The following is a 22,514-nucleotide window of genomic DNA, read 5'->3' on the forward strand; positions in this document are numbered from 1 at the left end:
GGCATGAGAAATGCCTAAAGCTAAATTATACTTTCGTTTAAAATATCTACAGCTCTTCATTGTTCACTAATCAAATCAAATCATACAAATACCTCATTTATACGACAAAGTATATTAATGGTACGTTAATAATAAACCTGGCTAATGATTCATAGATAAACCTGGCTTTTATCCGTATGACATCTATTCAATAAGATCAATAATAAAAGTAAAATGATACATTAATATGCTTCCAAGTCTCTGTGAAGGAATTTCTCACACTTTAACAGCTTCCGGTGAATTCGTCACCCCCCCCCCCACCAGGGCATTAAACAAATTCTAGTGATATAAAACAAAATCGTTCTGAAAAGTAATATGTGTGTGTGTTTCAAAGCGCTATTCGAGAACAAGAATATCCAAACCTACACAGATCCAGGACACCAGGGCTAAAAACACATCCCAAGGAATGGTCCTCTTGAAAAGAAATAACACCGCGGCGTAAATATTCTGGTAAGGCGGATCCCAACGAAAATAAAATAACCTTGCGCCCATCCGCCAAAGACAACGTTTAAAAAAAATCACTTTCTTACGTCTCTTCGTACACCCACCAAAATGGTAAGTAAAGCGATTTAGGGGGAGGGGCTGTGGGGGGGGGGCTGTTGCTCCTTGCTATACGCCACTTAAATATTTCAAAACGCTTCAATGTCTGAGGGCTTGGCCCTCTAAGCCCCGCCGGGCCTCTTTCTAATATATTTGACGATTAAGCAGTTAACATGATGATTCTTTTAATGTAAATCAATGAACCAGTTATCGAGATCCCGATGTTTGTTTGACCGCTCAGATATTTTCTGCAGACGCCGATAAATTGCTCGCAAAAAACAGCGGGGGACGCTAAATTAACATGTGATTTACCATCATGTCTATGTCTAAGCTAGTGAAGTTAAACAAAGCTGCCAGTATCTAAGTCTTGTTTGATATTCTTCTCTATCGTGAGGTTTCCTTCAAGATATATGCTGTCGGGAAACGATGCTTTGAAAACAGCTTATTGCCGCCAATGTCACATGAATAACTCACAAGAGAGTGAAAACGGCTGTTTACATTTATTAGCAAATGCACTGCTTGTAACTATGAAATGTATCTCAACAGAACAGCCTAACACACACACACACAAACTATAAGACTTCCCTTTGAATTTCAAAAAATATAAATTTCGCATTTTTCCTCATTATTTCTAATATTCATATTACACAGTACTTACAAATTATGAAGTTCATTTAAGTTGCACCTCTGGAGTTATGGTGTTTACATGATTCTCAGACTGATCTTTGACCTCCACTATAAATACATAATGATTCTTGCACTCACTAATATGGATCTCTATACCACACATTCAGCCCATTCAAGTTTCAATATTTGTGGCACTGTCACAACAACATTATCAGACTTTGACCACTATTGACCTCACATGAGCTTTGACCCCAACATAACAAAATGCTTTCTTTGTACTCACTACGGTAAAGTGTCTTACAACGTATGTTTTAAGTTTGGAGTTATGTTTATATAAAGATTATGTGTTATTATTATTATTATTATTATTATTATTATTATTATTATTATTATTATTATTATTATTATTATTACAAGGTTGTAATTTTTAGACCTCATTAGAACATAATAAGTTTCTTGAACTAGCTTAGATGGATTCACATACGACGTATGAATTTCATCTAAACTTTAATTTATAGTTTTTACAAGGTTTACAGACTGTAACCTGTGTTGAACTCAAGTGATCTTTAATCTCCATATAAAACAACAAATTATTGTCCTCATTAAAGTAATTACACACACTAAGTATTAAGTCCATCCGAGCTTGGCTTATGGCTAGAAGTTTAACGACGTTGTCTTCCTTCTTGAGTTATCTTGTTTATAAAGTTTTCAGACTTCGACATCAGTTGACGTCGTATGTCTATTTGCATCCTCCAATTTTAATTGGGTTCTTTTACTAACTTAAAGACAAATCCATATACAATGCATAAACTTCGGCCATCATATACTTTTTGAGTTATTGTGTTTACAAACACAGTGTCGCATACACTCGGACGCACCCGCACAAATAACGACATCACCATCAAACAAATTCCTTATGCCTCCGCTAATTTAATGAAAAAAGAACCGAGGAAGAAATTAACCGTAGCATCGCTGAAAGGAACACATGGATATATTTATGACATATTAGAATAACGCATTGTTAAGTGGGAGATGGGTGTAACCTTCAGTCTAAACAGGGGACTTAATAAGGTAAAGTGGGAGGAGGGTCACATTAGAGGCAATTGATTAAGGCGGGTTAATAGAGAGGGTATTACTTACGGTGTGATGATGGGAAGCTTTCTAGTGTCCATCTTCTGACAGATTTCTCAAAGTTGCGCACGATCCTGCTCAACTGAACCGAAATAATAGTACTAAAGTAAAGGTTCATACTAATCATATAATACAAGTGCAAAATGTTTCTGTCTTTTGTATAAGTAAGCAGTATTGCACCTTTAACATATACTGATTTGAAAACTATATACCGTATATAAATATGTCTAACATACGCACAGCGTTGTTGTTCTATGTAGACATGTTCAAAAGGCTACTTTCGGAACCCACAATTTAGATTCAATGTTTCATTAACGTTGAGAAATAAACAGCATAAAATAAGTGCGTCCCAGAAGTGATTGAATCTTTGGAAGAATTAATGTGTTGAATTAAGTACAGTCAAATTAAATCATATTTAGTAGAAATATCATTTTTTAAATGTACCTCAAATGCAGTATCAAATGGTATTATAAATAACTAGTGTGATGTATATAAACAAAATAGTGTAACAGTGAGAAATATTGATGCAAACATGTTAGTTCTCTCATTAAGATTTCCATTAATGAACTAAGTATTTTACGAGTTGACAATAGGCTTACACTGCAAGAGCGTCAAGAGGAGTCTACAGTTTTTCATCTGAATTGAGGTTGACCATTCACTAAGAGTGAATGTTTTATTATGGAGTGATATGTAAGCTTCAGTAATAACGCTATAATAACTTCACGCTTAAACATGATATACTAATATCTATTCAGTCAAAGAATATTCCCATAGCTGAACTGAATTTCATTGTCTAAAATATTCACCGGAAATCTTAATTCATCACAAAATTTGATGAACGTATCTGGCAACAGTTCTATATTGTTTGTGTTTCTCCATGCACAATGTACGAAAACAATACAATAAATAAGTAAACAATTTATGAAGTGTAATGATGTTAGTTAACATTATATATCAGGACTGTAATAGCTTGTCAAGATCATCTGCCATTATGAAACACATATTACTTAGAATGAGCAGGAAGTTGTTAACCTACACTTCCTGTAGTAGAAACGGTTAAAGGGTATACATTGAAATAACTATATCTAGCGTTAAAAGCAGTGTATTAAGATGGTGGTCTCTGTTAATTAACACGATAGACTACCTTTCTCTTTAAACTTGTGTGTCATAGTATACCCGCTACTGGAGTACCCCATAACGCTACCTTCTAAACCATAGCCATTGACAAATATAATACGAATAACTGTGTACTGCTGTAATACACACAGAAAGGGTAACACTTACATTGAAAGCCTCTCTAATTCACTTGTGTGATGTTGCCGTGTGAACCAAGGATCCTTTGAATCCTTCTTCGTCAACTAAGTTAAAACACACTGAAACTGATCACGAATAGTATCTTGATATGCAAGTCGAAGAGGACGAAGTTACCCCAATGCAGTAAGAATGACGTTATGGGAATACGATAAATAGAAATGAGTTGTGAGAGAGGCAATATGAAAGCAGATTATTACACAGCACTGTACATATCAATACTGATCGCGTGACTGATAAACAACGCCCACTGTACACGTACCAGACTGTGCATTGAGCTCCACAGTTGGGTTCAAAGGTTCATTTGTCAAGTCAACTATTGTAGATTTTCTTTTCCTGTATTTCCCCTTTCAATATTCAGTTTCACAGTAGAATGGATATATGATATTTATTGTGTAGCCACACGACTATGGCAAGCCATATGGGACAAACACCGTATAATATATCCGCGTACTAATACGAATATACGCGTATTAGTTCGAATATATACGCGAATTACTTCAGACAATTGGCATGTCCTATAGCTTTCACAAACGAGTTGAGAGTGATATCACATTGTAGCCTCTCCAGGGCAATACATGAGAGACAACAGCATGATTTAATACGTGTATATACTCGAATACACGTATTTACTGGAATTAGTATGTGTACATATTCCAGTTAATCCTCATATATATTCGAATTAATACGTGTTTATATTCGAATTAATACACGGATATAATGATTGGCAAATAATATGCATATATATTCGAATATATACGCGTATATATTTTAATAAATACTCGGATATATTATGCGGTGTTTGTCCCACATGGCTTGCCATATTGCTGACCCTGTGGGACAAATATACCATATTATGTACCCGTATCAAATCGAATATATACACGGATACTTGATTAGCCAATCAGAAGGTCGATTTATATGGTTGTATTAAATCGAATATATACGCGTATAATTTCGAATGTATACGCGTATTAATTCAAATATATACACGTATTATCATCTGATTTATTTCGTGTGTATATTCGAATTAATACGTGCATATATGCGATTTAAAACAACTATATAAATCGACTATCTGGTTGGGCTTATCAAATATTCGTGTATACATTCGAATTAATACGGGTACATAATATGGTATATTTGTCCCACAGTGTCAGCCTTAAATGGGAACACAATTTCCATATATCTAGTCACTACTCGAAAGTCTACACATGAACATCTATTGTAATGGTTGCGGCATTTGTGAGCATGCGCTCATATATATATAAGCTGAATCTCTCTTTACGTGAAAGAATCAAGCAACAACTGGTTGTCTTGTAACTATGCAATGAACACAACAATTTAATTATAAGGGTTGATTAATATTACAGTTTCTACACGGCGTTTCCAACTAATCTATAGATAGCCGCAACCTCCGAGAGAACGTGCAGAGGAAAGAAAGAACAGAAGTTAGATGTATAAATCAGTTCGCAGGTTACTTTAATTAAACGTAAAGTTGTTTAATTCATGATCATTACGTCACGGAAGGCCCGCGCATAGCCTATATTACGCAGTAACATCAGGCCCATGTTATTGTATTGGCCGAGTTTAGTTTTAGATTGAATACGTAATGAACGCGTACCCGCTGGACCGACCGAACCGCGGAGATGCAAACATGGTTCAGATTTTTGGGACCGGTGCCATCACTAAATTCCCGGCCTAACCTTCCCTCCCCTGCCCATCAGTCCCTTTATGAACAACATGAAATAGGCCTATCTTTATAATCACTCATATAACCTGTACACCTCCATCACAAACAATAGGGCTATTGTACACATTATGGAGAAGCTATAGCCATACATACCGTATCATAGTGTTCAAGTTTGACAACTGCTGACTTTAAATGAACACTTACTTACATCAAATCGTGTACAAAGTATACAATTCCCACGCTATGATACCACGCATTTATGAGCTCCTTCCCTGTTCTGGTTTTGGATATATTGTACTTTTGATATATTCACATTTAGCTCTCTGCTAACCCGATATGACCTTTGACCCCCACCACAAATAATAGGTTCGCTGAACTAGTTACAGGAAATCCGCGTGTCAAATATAAGACCTGCATAGGCTACCTTCCTTGAGATTTTATGTTTACAAGATTTTCACCCTATTTCCCTCTGTTGACCTCAAATGACCTTTGACACTCATGAAGAAACGTACAGATCGTCTACTCACCAACTACAAGCTACACACCATATTTGAACTTCCTGCAACTTGTGCTCACTGTACAGAGGGCTATGCATTTGTACAGTATATTTGTATGTTGTCTTGTGGCAGCAAAAGGGTGGATTAACACCTTACCTCTTCTGGGTTGCTAGGCAACTATCTTGTTCTTCCTGGAAATTAGCCCTCACAGGAAATGAATTAAATAAAATAACCTACAGTCGTGAGGTGCGCATCCAAATGTTAATGTAAAAACACTTACTTTAACAGTCCGTTCTGGTGAGTTGGCCTGCTGGTACAGATCTTCCACGACATCAGATCTTCCACGACATCAGTATAGTTGAACAGAATAAATGGTATTATGAATGTCCGATCCCAACAATATAGTATTCTTTAATTTATATGGAATAGTGTTCCAGGGTATCCTTTCAGTAAAATAATGTCAATTTCCTTTGTAGTAATGTCCTTTATAAGTGATGGTGTCCCAGAATATCCTTTATTGTAAAATAATATCCTTTATAGTAAATAGTATCATTTAAAATAAATAGTGTTCCAGACTGTCAGTTGAATATATCACAACTTCCATAAAATAATAAGGACTACAGTTACTTGAACTATGTAAATTAAGGTTTAAAACAAACTATCCAGCCATTAAAACTACGTTGTCTTCTTTTGCAACTGCCTTGCCCCAATACTCATAGCCAACTGCCTGACTCCCTATACCCCTCACCAAACTCTTTTGTTCCTATAAAATATACACACAGACCCCATTTCCTGTGAAGGCTAATTTCCAGGAAGAACAAGATAGGTGCCTAGCTACCCAGAAGAGGTAAGGCGTTAAACCACCCTTTTGCTGCCACAAGACAACATACAAATATACTGTACAAATGCATAGCCCTCTGTACAGTGAGCACTGTGCAGTGTACTAATAAATAAGTAAAACTGTGGTACAAAAGAAAACTTTATGTAAGAGCTGACCATCTTACAAGAACAAACAATTATGTTCAGTGGCTAACACCCTTACAATGATAAGAATGAATATCTTGATTATATGTACCTTTCATCAACTGACATCACCATACCACGTATGAACTAAATCGGACATAGGATTGAAGAGATATTGACATTATAAGAATTTTACGTTTAGCCACACGCACTCATAAATATGCACGAGACGGTAACCACAAACAATAGGGAAAGTATACCCATTAAGGGGCTTTTACCTACCACGCATGATATTGACTCAACTTGTGCTCCTTGGACACTTCTATGCTCCGACTTTTTCGTTTGTATGTTTCTACTTTCTGCACGTGTTTGCACATACATCCACATTCCATGTACTAGCGCGCATGGCAAAAGTGCTGTGCTGTCATATATTTCCACTTAGGGCTATACTGCACTCCGGTGCTGTGGCAGAGTCGAGTGGATAAAGGCGATGGCATTTGAAGAAATGTGGCTTAGCAATCGGGAGGTTCGGGGTTCGATTCCCGGGCGGGTCGTAGTAAGGCGGGTTTTCATCCAAGAGCAACCTACGGTTTCCCCATCTGAAATGACTCTAACTTGAAAACAATTCAAAACTTTTGAGTGAAAGTGTTGAATTGGAAACCTGTAATCCATTAGCCCTCGCAGGATTCTCCCATATTCGTGGTCGCTAAAACCATGGAGTTCTTCTAACTCCATGCTTAAACGTCGTAAATAACTGTCTGATAATGGTTAGATCGAAGCCGAGATCAGAGCTGAGGCTGATGACTAGGCCTAGGTAGCCTTCGCTATACGTTATAAAAGTAAGAAATATGACCAGGCTTCATTTGCATATTTAAGGCCAGGGTCATTTCTTGATCGAACATGACTAGGTAGCCTCGGCTATACTATAACGTTATAAAAGTAAGGCCTATAACCAGGCTTCATTTGCTATTTAAGGCCAGGGTCATCTCAATAAGACTGTCGCTAGCCAGGTTAGGCCTCGACGCCTAACGTTACCAACGCTAGACCAAATATTTCTTGATCGAACAGGACTAGGTAGCCTTGGCTATACTATAACGTTATAAAAGTAAGACCTATAACCAGGCTATGCGATACCAAGGCATACCCGATACGGCACACATTTACATTTTAGTATTCACTAGGTTATTGTTTGATTGAACTTTTGGAGGCCGTTCTAACTTTATAGTTGTAACGTGTGGTATTCCACAATTGCCTACCAATTATAGGGCCATCTAGACCTATACCTGCAAATGTTAAACTAGGAGAAGGGTTCCGAGAAGTCTGTTGTTGGTGTATTGGGACCCGTCCCACTCCCGGGGATGGCGCGAACTCAAAGCAAGCTAAAGCTAGGTTGCAACACTTCAGTTAGTCAACATTTTTATTCTACTATATATGTCTAGCTAGGAATACTGAACATTGCTCTGAATTAGAACACAAATGTTTTTGAAAGAACTGAAGGGGCCTCTTGCTAGCCCATAGGCCAGATTTAGCCTGCTTAGTTTAAGGGCACTAGGCGATTCCTGTATCTGTCTTGCACTGAGTGCCCTAACCCTAATTATATTGCTGGATCTAAAGGTTGCGCAATTGAGACGGAAATTTACAAGAAAAACAGTGTTGACATTTTCGGGTCCCCACAATTTGCGGCGCCTAAGACAAGTGACCTGAAATCTAGCTCTTAACTTCAGCCATTGAACTGTAGGATATAGTCAGCATTTCTGTTTGAAGACGAGCTTAGCAGAATCTAGCAATAAAACTGCGGCCTGTTTCTAACTGTTACTATAGAACCAACAACTTCCTAAAGTTAGGCCTGGGGTCTTGCCAGATAACGTAATTAAATCCTGTATTTTATGTTGGCATTTCATTGTTAGCCCCTATATCAGTACCCCATGTTTTATCTAAGAATATTGAGGCACTGTGAACTTACGTATATATACCAGGGCCTGTTTTAGGGGAATCGCGGCCCCTAGTCCCTACACGGTCCAATCATTCAGTTCATGCCCCCCCCCCCTCTCTCTCCAGTAGGTACCATTTTGGCATGTTAAACAAAAAATGATAATTCAAAACTTAACAATTAATTTACACCTAAATCCCCCGAATGGCGTCCCCTCAGCATACATCGGCTATGGCTCATAGCAGAATGTCCTAGCGTGCCTGCATATCTTCATTACCTGTGTAAAACAGTGAAAAAAGCAAAGCTTAAAGACTAACGTCAAGTCCTCTCTTTCCTCCTACAAAGTGATTTTACCGAATATTAATTCTATTTGACCTTCTTTTCCTTGGAGGGGGGGGGGGGGGATTATTAAAACATGAGAAGGCCTGCAACTTACAAGATCTGAGAAGTGCAATTTCCGGAAATTTAGGAGGTATTTTTGGCAAACAATTTCGGGGCTACGCTACGCGCCAAGCGATGGCGGCGCTCTGCTTCGATAGTATCATGATCAGCATGACAGTACTATCTCAGCGGACCATCATGGTCCCTTTTGGGAAATGGCCCATCCACTTAACATTTCTTTCAAAAGGCCCTGGTATATACGCCCATCAAGGTACCGCTATGTAACATTTGGACGATACATGTTTATCGATGTTCCTCAAATACTCCCTAGGGGTTCTACCCAGGCTGCGGTCTTTGATTGTGTTGCAATATAGCAGTATTAATATCAAATGCACTCATGTCCTATAACTACATGTCTTCTAATGAACGAAATCAAAATCTAGTTACATATGCAAAACCCTAAGATATACATTGGAACCTGCATGATTTACTAAGGAAACTATTTGTTACTGAAAGTGGCAGGACGTAGTTTTCAACAGTTCGTCTCTATTAGGAGAATATGTCGAGCAACGAAAATAATGAAGATCAAATATAATTTAAAAACGTCCCCGTTAATGTTAATCAATAAGGGCGTGTCTTTGCTCAATCGAACATTTCGTTGGAATAATTTTTTATCGGATTCCTTGATAATCGTGTTATTAAAATGCATAAATACGTTACTTTAGACGAGTTACACAAAAGATGAAAAGAGAAACCCTTTCTTTCTCTTTTTTCTTTAATCTCCAATTATCCATTCAATCTATCTTCTTTCATTACATACAGTAGTGTTGTGTAATCGTCTTGAGTACTAAACACTTTTCAAAGTAATGACAATATGAGAACATGACTAAAACGAGACCTACACACCCAAGAGCTATTAACATAAACAATAATCATAGATTAAAGTCAAGTATCCATACACTTGTACATGCAATTAAAAACGACACTGACTGCAGGGTTTCAATGCGTGGTCAGTGCTAAAACACCTAGAAATACCAAATATTAAAATTAAGTTTGAATACTTAAGTAACAGCCTGACAAATTTTGTGCAAAATCTGAAAAAAAAGTCAGTTATAATTTTGCAACATAAATCTAATGTCGTTGCTCCTGACATTTCCATATATTACATTTTCTGGTACCTATGCTTTCCTTCAAAGAACAATGTTTATTTAAATGAGTGGTAGCAAATACCAGTAGCAAACATTGTAGCTTACATACCTGGAAGGAGCCTTTACATATAACATTGGTATACTCTGTCCTGGTGCAAGAATATTTGTAGAGTTAAAATGGGAATCAGTTTGATAAAATGTCTTTAGTTAATCTTGCCTTTTTTGTATCTGACCAATTCAAAAATATCTGTTGCACCATATTAAAATTTCTTATTACTAGTATGAAATAATCACGATTACAAGTATTGGATAATGCATACTGTAAGTAACTTTTACTTCAGATAAGAAAACATAACTTGGCAAGTTTGTTACATGATATTAACTCTGATAAGTAACAACCAAAAATATTGCGCAGGGTTGTGTCACAAACAACATGGCAGTAAAAAGATTTCTAAACCATCAGTAAAATCAGCAACTTTCCATAGTTTCCTCACGTTTGCCGGCTCAACTAAATGGAAACTTAGAATTATATTTCTTGGCAGTTTACATATATTAAAGCTCTTCCCCAACCCCCCCGACTGTCTATTTGTCAAACTGTACAATCGTTGGGAGACTGCTACGACAACACCAGCTTCATTGTTGGGTTTCATATCCTTTGTGCAGGGCTTCAAGGACTCATAATATACAGTAGCGGTCTAACACTTTTTGAGTTATGTACTGACAGAATGTTTAAATATTTATAAACTGTCCGTTTATGCCTTTGACCTCTTTGTGCTAATTACCCATCATACTCAAAAATATGTGTCAAGATTATATTATAATTTTATTCCGTACCTAAAGAATACATTACACCTATAAACTAAACCAAACTCTGTGAATATACCATCTTGCATAGATGTGTTTCGCACCTCTCAAGACTTAACAAATCATAAAACATCAAATTATTCCACCACACCCTGTTCTTCAAATTATCACAGAACAAACGCCAAACTCATACATGCCTTTAACAAACAATCACCAAGTAATTAAAATTGTTTTCATAATCTATACTTGTCCTGCTAATGTCCTTCAAAGCGCTTTACAGTAACAGCAGTATGATTATATCCTGTCTCTATCAGAAAAAGGTGACGAATTGTTCATACTGTCAGTACGAGTTTTTTGAGGCATGATATGGTAGGACAGTATAGAGTGATATTAGTATTAGAATCAGATAAAGGCTAGGAATTGCTTCAACTGTCAGTACGAGCGCATTGAATCATGATATGGTAGGACAGTAAAGAGTGGTACTAGCATTAGAATCAAATGTAGGTTAGGAACTTTTCATTCTGTCAGTAATAGTGCTTTGAAGCTTCACGTCGGTATAAAATATAGAGTGGTATCAGAACAAAAAAGTTATCCCCACTGGCTTAACACAGTAGAGGATGCATATACGCAGTTAAAAATTAAACTAACCATACGAACATGCATACTCACATCAAGCATAATAAAATATCTGAATTGCTCACCTTTATCTCCAAAGATCATGGAAAGTATTATGGCATACCACATACACGTATATTAGCAACGTTATGTAATTTAGAAGAGAGTGGTTGATTTTGAGAGTTGGAGACTCAGGTTGTTTCCCTGTCTATGCACCAACCACTGCAAATCTGTCACAACCTTTCCATTCAAGGCAGTTGATTGTTTTCCATTTCATTCCATTGTTTTCAATTCCTTTCCATTCAAGGCAGTTGATATGTTTCTTAAATTCTTTTCTTCAATTTGTCAGCATCTTAAAACTTGCTAGTAATAACTTTTGAAACTTTCCATTTATTTCCTGTCTTGGAGTATTACATTTGAGTTCAACACACTGAAACCAAACACACGTAGCAATACATATATATTCACATTTCCCAAACAGGAGACAGTACCATGCCAAAATAAACAGCCATATGACAGCTATGATCTCCAGTCAGTTGCACCAGGGAGTTGTTATAGAACGACTCCCTGGTTGCACACAGCAATTCCACAAACATCCTTTACTTCACAATACAGTCACCGTGCATCGATCTGAATTCTGAAATAAAGACCTATTAAAATAATCCATAATGTCATAAATGAATGTCAACATAAGGTCTAAAAAGATGTTTCATATAGAATATGTCAAAGAACAAAAGAGTTTGAATCTACCGCTAACCCCACCCTATAAACGAAAGATACATATAAAAATATACATTGCACTTCAAGGTGTTGACAAACTTGCTTCAACAATGTAATTGGATTTCTTGGCGAGAAACTAACTGATTAAAAAGTACAATGTAGAAGACAATGTATGGAGAAAGTCTTATACAGGAAATAAAATTTCTGAAAATGTCTGCTCAATTGTTATTTAAGCTGATGACAATTCTTGGTTACATAGATCTAGAGTCTTTCCGATCATATCATATTAGATGCCAGGGCTCGATATCTTTTACAAATTGCAAATCAATTCATGAGCAAAAGGATTACCTACGGAATAATTCTTAGTATCTCACCTTACTCAAATAGAGGTAATAGTATGTTACAAACTAACACTAACACTATCACCAGTACGCTGACCTCATTTAGCATGCCAATAAGACTCAAAATAACTTTCATGGAAGCACTGACCACCCACGTTATTATTATATATGGAAAAGTCTAAAATTGTTTCAATGAAGGAGACGCTTTGATAGTGACTGTCAAATTTTTGTTGAAGTTTCCACACAACTGATAATTAGCTGACATTTTATCGGGGTGGCCAGATGTCTGGAAATAGGACAGACAGGCTGTCAATTCAGTGCACTGTCCTCCATCTGGCATGACAGCTCTCCTAACACCTGCATGTTTGGCTTTATCGGTGAATTGTGGCTAGAAATCAGCTACATAAATATATTAACTGTTATATTGTGCTCCTTCCTTGTCAAAAGTGTATGTTTTAATGATGGTTAGTTTTGTAGCTCTTGAACAAAAACAATTTCAATTAATTCATGTAGGCATCTCCCTTTAATATTGTAAAACATAAATTATGATGAAGGTCTTAATTGGCAACATTTTAATCTTTAAACATTACAAGTTCAACCTGGTTAGCCATCACTTGGTTTATACCCGGAAAAAACGTTGATTTCCCGGGTATCACATGATCTACGAAGTATCCAAAGCTGTCTTCCTTATCTTAGCTAATGAAGCAGCTGCAGCAGGAATAAACACAATTCACCAAGGAGCTTGAGGGGTAGGTAAGAGAGATTTCAACTTCAAGGACTTTTAAGTCCCAGTAAAGAGGTCTTCCATTTGCCTACTTTCCTATTTTCGAGACGCTGTGCAAAATATGTAAATAATAGATATAGTCTGTATAAAGCCTGTAGGCAAGCATTACTACACAGTTACTTGCTTTCAAATCATGGCAGCAAAGCTTAAGGCATAGTGATTCATATTGCAGAGGTTTGCCAAACATGATATTTTGAATAGAACGTGCAGAGAGTTTATAATCTATCTTCCAATAGGGCAATCTATGAACCTTATTCTCAAACTGCCCTTAACACAACATGTAGTGTGGCCATGTGCTGTGCTGTTGCCGAGTGGATAATGGAAGTGGCATTTGAAGCAAAAAGGCTTAGCATTATAGCATTAGGGAGCTTCCGGGATTGATACCCTTCCGGGTCATAGTGAGATGGGTTTTTCATCCAAGAGCAATCTAAAGTTTCCCATCTGAAATTTGAGTTAAAATGTTTAAATTGAAGCCATCCGATGTGTAAGTTGTAATACATAAGCCCTGGAGGGTTTCTCTCTCATTTGTGTCACCTCCAGTGACAAGTCTGCATCTTGCTTAGATTTAACCACTTGACTTCACTTAAATCTCAATAAAGAACACTAATTCTCATTTATAACCTGACAGCAAAGCTTCCTGACCCAATATCCTCATGAAATCATCCACCTCATAACTAAGGAATTCCCCTTAGAAATTGTTAATGGCTCTTCAGCTACACCCAAAACCAACAGAGGGCACTGACACATCGGTCCTATCTAGTTCAATCCAGTTCACGTGAAAATCTGCACGATCTTTGATTGTCTCAGATCATAACGGTACTGTGAGTTTAATCATAGTAGTATACACAATTTCGATTGTACTAATTACAGAAGAGTTATCTGGAAACATGCTTTGTAAGTATTAAAGTCAAACTTAATTGTTTACACACATTAACTTGTTCTTACTAAAGCACTTTTTGTTCGGCCAAGTGAAACCTTAACAAGACAATCACCCAGTGTTAAATCCAGCATAAATAGATTGCTTAGGATTTCAAAGATGTGTATTAACATTAAAGATAACATTCATTAAGACGAATCCACATTGCTGACGATCCACATTAAATACACTCAACCTCTACACAGTATTGCAAGCTGCTGTCCACTTAAAGCAGATTTTTGTATTTTGTCTTTGTTTTCCCACCCTTTTGAGATGTTCGTCAAGTTTTTTTACATGAACTCATCACAAAACAGCAAACTAAGATATTAGCCAAGTTTAATCCCCTGCCAACAGCATTCATTGGCAAGTAATTACGGAATATCCTCCGACAAATTCCTCATTTAAAATGAATCGACGCAGTTCCCCAAATCCACTAGTTTGAAATTGTTCGACTTATATTCCACATTTGAAGTTAGATTTGAATAGATAAGGTAGTTATGTATGTCTTTATGCCAATGAGGTTGAGAAAATCACAGAAAAGTATGCAAAGAGCTGCTTTAAGTGCAAGACATAATACAAATTATGTGAAACTTGCTCTTGACTACAAGATAATCACAAGATCATGAATGATCATCACGTGATCAGCTGCTTCAAAATAAACCAAAGTAAATCCATTCAAAAATACCATCTTACTACACTTTGAAAGACGTCATTTTCAGTCTCTTCCCTCTAAAAGAGAAGCAAAAACTGGCTGAAACAGGTGCATCTTTCGGCATTTTTAAGTGCTTCAAACAGTGCCACGTTTTTCAGCTCCAGAGAGATGGCTGTTGGCTTCATTTGTTACACCTGAGGTCATCCTCTATTATCAAATGTCAAAGTTCAAACAATTACCCAGATAAGATGTCATACATCATATCCAGGTGGTGTCAGTAAAGGGTATCTGGTGGTACGGCAAGGTAACAACCAACAGTAAATAGGACCTGAAAGAAAACATGATACAATAACATATAAACTGAATGACAGTTTCAAGCTCGGAGTAGAAAGGCAAGAAAGGCATCAGCCAAGGGGGTGACAAACCGGTTGAACACCGAAGTGTAGTCAGCCCTAGGACTAATAGGGACTGTGATTATAGTAACACATGAAGACTTGCAAAATCTTTGCATGAAATGTTTACTCCTGGTCCACCAATCCAACCACAGACAACAATAATTTAGACGTATTGACTTACTGTGACACTAGTATGCAATGAAGGCAGGGTGTGGAGAGAGAAAGGGGGCAAATATGCAGGCATCTGACAAAACATGTATTATGTAAAATGGGAAAGAAGTGTTCTCATTTTCAAATATTTATTGCAGTTGTTTGCTTTTATTTTGAAAATGATTACTGTCTGTAATGTACATTTGTTTTTCAAATGCCAAAATGTTTCTTAAATACTGAAGCTCTTAAAAAGGTCTAATGTTGCAACTGGTTTCAGTGAAACACTGATAACAATCTTTGAAAATATGAAAAGAAACCAAAGAGAAAGTAAAATGTTTCAGACCATATTGACATTGTGATGACATCACAGATTTACAAAGTAAGAGCAATTCCAGACATGACCTATAAATTAGGATATCTCCCAAATGTCTCCTGTTTGAGTTGTTCTCCAAAAGCTGACTGTCATGTCAGCCAAAGATGATGGTTAGTTTTGTGTCCTCTTTCAGACATTGAAGGAGAAGACTTTAAACCTATGATGTCTCCCAGATATTTCCTGTTTGAGATGTTCTTCCCAAAGATGACTTTCATATCAGCCAAAGATTACGGTTGTGTTTGTGTCCCCTTTAATGACATTGTAGGACTGCTTTAACACTCCAAGTTCATAAATCATGACATACTTGCACCTTAAGAACTACAATGTTTATAGAGTAATTCAGACTAGTTTCAGATCAAACATTACATCGTCTTGAGTTTCTCCCTGGAGTCCTAATGATATGATATGACTGATCTTCTAATATTATTAGAGAATCTTGCTACATCCTCACATATTAAACTACTTAAAGCAAGTCTAGGTGCAAGCCTTACCTTTACCAAAGACTTCTCTCAGTAGTTGCATCGTTGTTTTTTCTGTTTTTTCTTTGATACCACCTTTATGCTGCACCTGCTCTACTGCTGTCTCATCATCAAAGATGGCCGACATCTGAAGCATAAAAAGAGATAAAAAGTAGAATAAACCAATTATGAAGAGAAAACTGACTCTCCAAACTGGTGTTATAAGCTCACACTTGGTTTGAACTTTCAATCAAATATAAAGAATGTTTGCCCTGATTCGTATAAAGCAAATGTGGTTAAGGTCTTCGTTTTACCTGCTACCAAATTGTTGTAGCAGACAAAGTCATTTTCTCTGAACTGTGACATATATTATCAAGGTTTTCTCTTAATGTGGTGATATTAATGGACAATGCTCACTACATATTTGCTTTCACTTTCATACATATATGCTATAATGGAAATATGTTGTACCAAGTCACAACTCCAGTCAATAAGTTCCCAAAGTGAAGTGACTCAAACAAATTTGTGGAGTTCTTCACTTATGAATCTTAGCCGTTCTTGGAGACAACATATTGATTTAAGTCACAAATATTAGTGCTACCTCTAATCTCACTCAACATTAAACCGAAATGATGTCTTCTAATAATCGGAAATATAGAAATATGAGAGTTTGTACGCATTAAGGATTCTGCAGTAACCGTAATTGTTCAACACATTCATGTTATTTAAATTTATGTTACTAAGGAGGTGAAGGGGAGGGGCATATGGTACTGATTTGTGTGCTTAGATAAGGCTCATGAAAGGAAGGGGGATGGGAGGGATATCATATATGGACAAGGGGTGTGGCCACTCTCTATGATTTAAAAAGTGCAGAAGGGTACATTAACAACATTATATCTTCAATTGTAAACAACAAATGAAAACAACACAGAGGGTCAGCATATGCACAGGGTAAATGCAATGCAATTATCATCTTACCCTCTCCCCCCCCCCCATCTCACCAGAAGCACAGGGAAGTAAATACAATTCAATTATCATCTTAAACTCCCCCCCCCCATCTCACCAGATGCACAGGGAAGTAAATGCAATTCAATTATCATCTTACCCCCCCCCCCCCCATCTCACCAGAAGCACAGGGAAGTAAATGCAATGCAATTATCATCTTACCCTCTCCCCCCCCCCATCTCACCAAATTTGATTTACTATTATTTAAAAATTAAAAAATAATAAACATTTTCACATGTCTCAAATGTGATGAATATGCCATGGCTTTTATTGGATTTGGAATATAAATGATACAATATGTTACAGCTGTGAAGGTATTTAATTGAAACATTTTAATCTAGCTCATTAACGATTTAAGCTACCTCATAAATGTTACCATCACTGCCCTGTTCGCATGGCACGATGTACCTCAACTAGACAGACCCATAGCTGACAGGAAACAGGAACTGTTAGCAGCCACAAAAATATACAACTCACCTTATGGAACCAGATCAGCTAGTATGAGGGTAAGGTTAAATATAATGTAGGTAGTTTATGGTCATGAGTACCACACACTTTCACTATAGCAAGCCCTGCCTATTTCCTTCTAAACAACCTTGAGATTAACCAAAAGAACAAGAACAGCATAATTTCATAACCAACTTGGACTGTGAGTTTAATATGTGATGATCTTGTGACCAGTTTCATATATTTTTCATTCCAAATAATTATCTTGATTTGCTTTCATGATATGTCTTACCTGGTCACAGCCTATCGCACAGACAAAGAGGCCAAAGAGAAGTGCCAGGACGATCAGAACGATAGTGTGAGCTTTGTGAATAATCAGGTATAATGAAAGAGAGGTAAAGATTTTAAAATGGGCAACAATGCTGCAGAATCTCAATCCTAATGATGTGCTTATACTTACATGCTTATCACTTTTTTTAAGACAGGTATTACAAAGTTAACTAAGGCCTGTTTGCTAACAGACATTTCCATTGCAGAATACAAAGTTACAAAAGCGATTACAAAACACAAGGATAAAATTAGCAAGATAAAATCTTATTTTACCTTAAAGTCAGTCCCAACAAACAAAGTCATTCTTTACAGAACACTGCTCACTGACAGGAGAACTTTGTAAAATTCATATGTTATTCCACTTGTATTAAATTGTTATATCTATGTCCCTTTCAAGCAACAATTTTCTTTCCAGATTACAATCCAAGTTGTCTAAACTTTTCTACAGTAGCTCTGTGGATATTTGCATGGCTTCGCTGACAGGTAAGGGATCTCTCAGTCACTTGCAGGCTAAGTGGTATCACTGTCACATCAGCACAGTCTGTTACATCAGCATTGTTACGAACGCAGGATTCTAAGAGCGGGACGCATTGTTTTAGCCACGGAAGCAAAGTTTCAAATTGCTTGTGTCCTAGCAGACGCAAACTTTTGTATTAGAGAAACGAGCCCCAAGTACACACACTCACAACTAGACCGATGAAAAAGATAACTAAAAACATTTTTGAATGAACATCTTTCTGTCTTTCTTTAAAAAACAAAACAAATTTCTTCCTATCCTATAGATGATCGAATTTAATTGGAAACAAATAAATCATAACAATCGACCAGCAAGGTACAGAGTTAAAAACATTTCCATTCCATTTATGCTAAAAATAGTCCATGATGTGACACTACTTTTCCCCTGTGTAGAGATAGCCAAGTTTGTGCTATAGGCTATCATATACGTGCGCTCAAATATCATAAGGTTATGTTTTGTTGTCACATACAGTACGTACGTTTCGACAACAAGGGCTCGTGGTACGAAGATGCACTTGAATTGTTTATGAAACTATCACTTAATATTTGAAACTTTGTCCTGATCAGAAATTGTTATAAGTTGAGAATCTATCAATTTTGTAGGGAGCTTAGCATCTCTGATACTGAAAAGGAATATTTTTCATCTCAGACTATGTTTGTTCTCTCCGCAAGGAGAGTTGCTAATGTAAAATTTACGTTCATACCACAGTAGTTTCTTTCTGCAAACCTTTTCGCTCTCCCTTTGACCACGTGCTTCAAACTTGTGTGGTGCAACGTTCATGTGTAAACTATTGTACTTCATGCATCATGAAAAGTAGCCATTGCATTTTTTTAATCGACATTGTGTAAAAACTGATTTACGTAACCCTACTGTGATTTTCGCTGAGCTGGTTGTTTGCAAACACTACATATCGCCCAGGGTCAGCTTTTGAGGATTTGCACATGTGGAGTAGTATACCACCTGGTGGTATTGCAAAAGTTTGGATTCCCAGTGAACAAACTCCTACTTATTTAGAATTCTGATGCTCGTTTAGTCACTAAAACCAAGAACCATGATATGATGACTCTGTTACGGAGAGTACTACATTGGCTGTCAATTAAGCAGCAAATCATTTCCAAAATGTTATGCTTTGATTGAAATTTAAGAGGCAAGGTGCCAACCTACTTGAGTGGAACTGTTGACATGGGGTTGTAATGGGCTGATTCTTTGTTCAAAACCCCGGCTTAACCTACCATAGAATAAATCTACAGTATATTAAAAAGTTGAAAAATGGAAAGACAGGAGGAGTGGATATGTTAACACCTGAATTGTTAAAAGCAGACATAGATACAACAGCCAACAAGTTACACAGCATTATATGTGATATCTGGGTTCAAGAAAAAATACCAAAAGACTGGAAGAAAGGTCTAATCGTGAAATTACCGAAGAAAGGAGACTTAACTGAGTGCGGAAACTGGCGAGGGATAACATTGCTGCCTATTGCTAGCAAGATACTGGGAAGAATTGTTATTGACAGGATTAAAATAGGCATTGACAAGAAACTTAGACCAGAACAAGCAGGATTTCGTCAAGGAAAGAGCACAACTGAACAGATCTTGATACTGAGAAATATTATTGAACAATCCATTGAGTGGCAATCTTCATTATACAGTACGGAAGAAAAACCAAAATCAAGCTATACAAAACTTTGGTAAGACCAGTACTTCTTTACGGTTGCGAAACTTGGAAAATGAACAAAAGTGATGAAAATAGACTGGATTCCTTCCAATACCAGTGTTTGAAGAAGGCACTACAATTATTCTGGCCCAATATCATTTCAATGGATGAGCTCAATAAATACACCCAAACTGCAAGAATAAGTCAAGAAGTCAAAAGAAGAAGATGGAATTGGATTGGTCATGTTTTAAGGAAACCAAATGATCACCATTGTATGATTGCCCTGACATGGCGGCCAGAAGGGAAGCGGAAAGTTGGCAGACCAAAAACAACGTGGAGGAGGACAGTGGAAAGAGAAAGAAAGCAAGCTTGGCGGATGGAAGACTTGGAATGAGGCAAGGGAAAGTGCACGAGCCAGGGACAAGTGGAAACAGAGCGTGATGGCCTTATGTGCCACAAGGCACGAAGAGGCTAGTTGAGTTGAGTTATGGTGATAGGGCATTTCTTATTTCTGCACCATGACTCTGGAACGCCCAGCCACAGTCAATTCGTCTTTTACCCACCTTTGAATGCTTTATGTCCAAACTGAGAACTCACCGTTTTGTTATGTACTTTAATGAATGATCTTGTTTGTATTTGTTTTAATCTTATTTATTTATTACTTATTTATTACTGATGGATTTATTGGTTTCTTGGTTGCTTTCCTTATTTGTTTTTATTCTGATTTCACCTTGACTAATTCATTTTATTTCTCTGTATATATCTTTAATTTGTACTTCTTAAAATATTTACAAAAGTCCCCATCTAAAGTACTTCCCGATATTCGTTTATGTAAAGTGTTATATAATACACAGAAATTATTATTATAATTGCGTTGTTTCTATAACAGTTAACGGTGTGTGTGTAATGGGAGTAAACAATGATCAGAGGGTATATTTGGTGGAAGGTGTTAGATCTGACATATTGTTTCTCCTAATTTAACTTGGCAATTACAAATTAATGTTGTCCGTCCAGGCATGCAGTTATTATTACGGCAAATGGGAAGGGCATGACGGCAAAAGTGAATCCGAATAATGGCACTAACGGCAGTTATGGTGGGTGCAATGTTTACGTCATTTTATGAGCAATAAAGTGTCTCATTAGGCCATTTCATTTCGAATAACCAAAAAATATACAAGTTTCAGACTACAAATTGTTATTTTTGATTTCATAACGAAATTGTATCAATTCCGTTTGTTTCGTTCGCTTGATGGCATAGTGAATCGGAAATTCCGAAAACTTTTAATCTTCACGTAGTTGATATTTTGTAAAACAGGCAATACATTAAATGTTTAACCACAAAAAGTTGAGATCGTTAGGCTATTATCGCGATTAATGCCAAGCCACCGAATATACGACGAAAAACCCAGAACCCATCAATTGAAAAAGAAAAACGCAGGTTTGCTTTCATGAAAGTGCTCTTTATTTTAATCATGTATATTTTCGTGTACGGATAAAATCACTCATCACCGAAAACAAAAATATATACCGATGAAAAGCACTTGAAGTTAAAACCTTCCATTCATCGCCACAGCAATGGTGTATGTATACTACTACAAGCCCTCTTCAAGACATAGCACATACCTGCCGATTTACAGCTAATTGAAAGTTGTAAACAACCCTACGTAAAGTGTAATTTTTTGGGGGGGGGGGGCAATCCGATGGTTAGGCTAGATTTTCCCATTGACTTAGTGTGGTGTTAGGCTACCATATGGTCGACGATAGCATCAATTACAAAGTAAAGTACTGTTCAGAGATTACTTAGTTTAGTTTTGTAGACACTAAGTGCATTAAGTGCAATTAAGTGCATTGATCAACATACTAAATATGAAGTAAATCTAAGTTTCCCTTTTTACGTTAGAGATTTTATGAGATATTCAGACTTTGACTTCTGCTGACCTCAAATGACCTTTAAATTCTGCAGAAAACAGTAGGTTTCGTTTGCTCAAAATCATTTAAACAATTTTTATTTCAACCTTGCCTACATGGTTGGTCATCTGCAGGATTTCTTGGGTGACTAAATGAAAGCATTTGGATTTTTAAAATGGCGCG

At 36.8% G+C, this 22,514-nt stretch overlaps 1 protein-coding gene and 1 long non-coding RNA gene across 2 annotated transcripts in view; both read right to left on the reverse strand.

The window, feature by feature from the left end:
- Positions 1 to 3,779, reverse strand: part of LOC139977175 (uncharacterized) — a 49,252-nt gene extending 45,473 nt beyond the window's left edge. Inside the window, exons 1-2 of the mRNA XM_071986406.1 lie at positions 3,622 to 3,779; positions 2,347 to 2,419 (exon numbers count right to left, since the gene is read on the reverse strand). Coding sequence (XP_071842507.1) covers positions 2,347 to 2,378 — 32 coding nt within the window. The 5' untranslated portion in view covers positions 2,379 to 2,419; positions 3,622 to 3,779. The remainder of the gene's footprint in view (positions 1 to 2,346; positions 2,420 to 3,621) is intronic.
- Positions 3,780 to 11,023: 7,244 nt separating this feature from the next.
- LOC139977214 (uncharacterized) lies at positions 11,024 to 18,285 on the reverse strand. The gene is made up of 3 exons (XR_011796474.1): positions 18,213 to 18,285; positions 16,502 to 16,616; positions 11,024 to 15,420 (listed from the first exon to the last, which is right to left on the reverse strand). It is a non-coding gene; the product is annotated as an uncharacterized lncRNA (long non-coding RNA).
- Positions 18,286 to 22,514: the final 4,229 nt, after the last annotated feature.

The sequence above is a fragment of the Apostichopus japonicus genome, chromosome 12 (genome assembly GCF_037975245.1).
Source record: "Apostichopus japonicus isolate 1M-3 chromosome 12, ASM3797524v1, whole genome shotgun sequence".
Taxonomy (NCBI): domain Eukaryota; kingdom Metazoa; phylum Echinodermata; class Holothuroidea; order Aspidochirotida; family Stichopodidae; genus Apostichopus; species Apostichopus japonicus.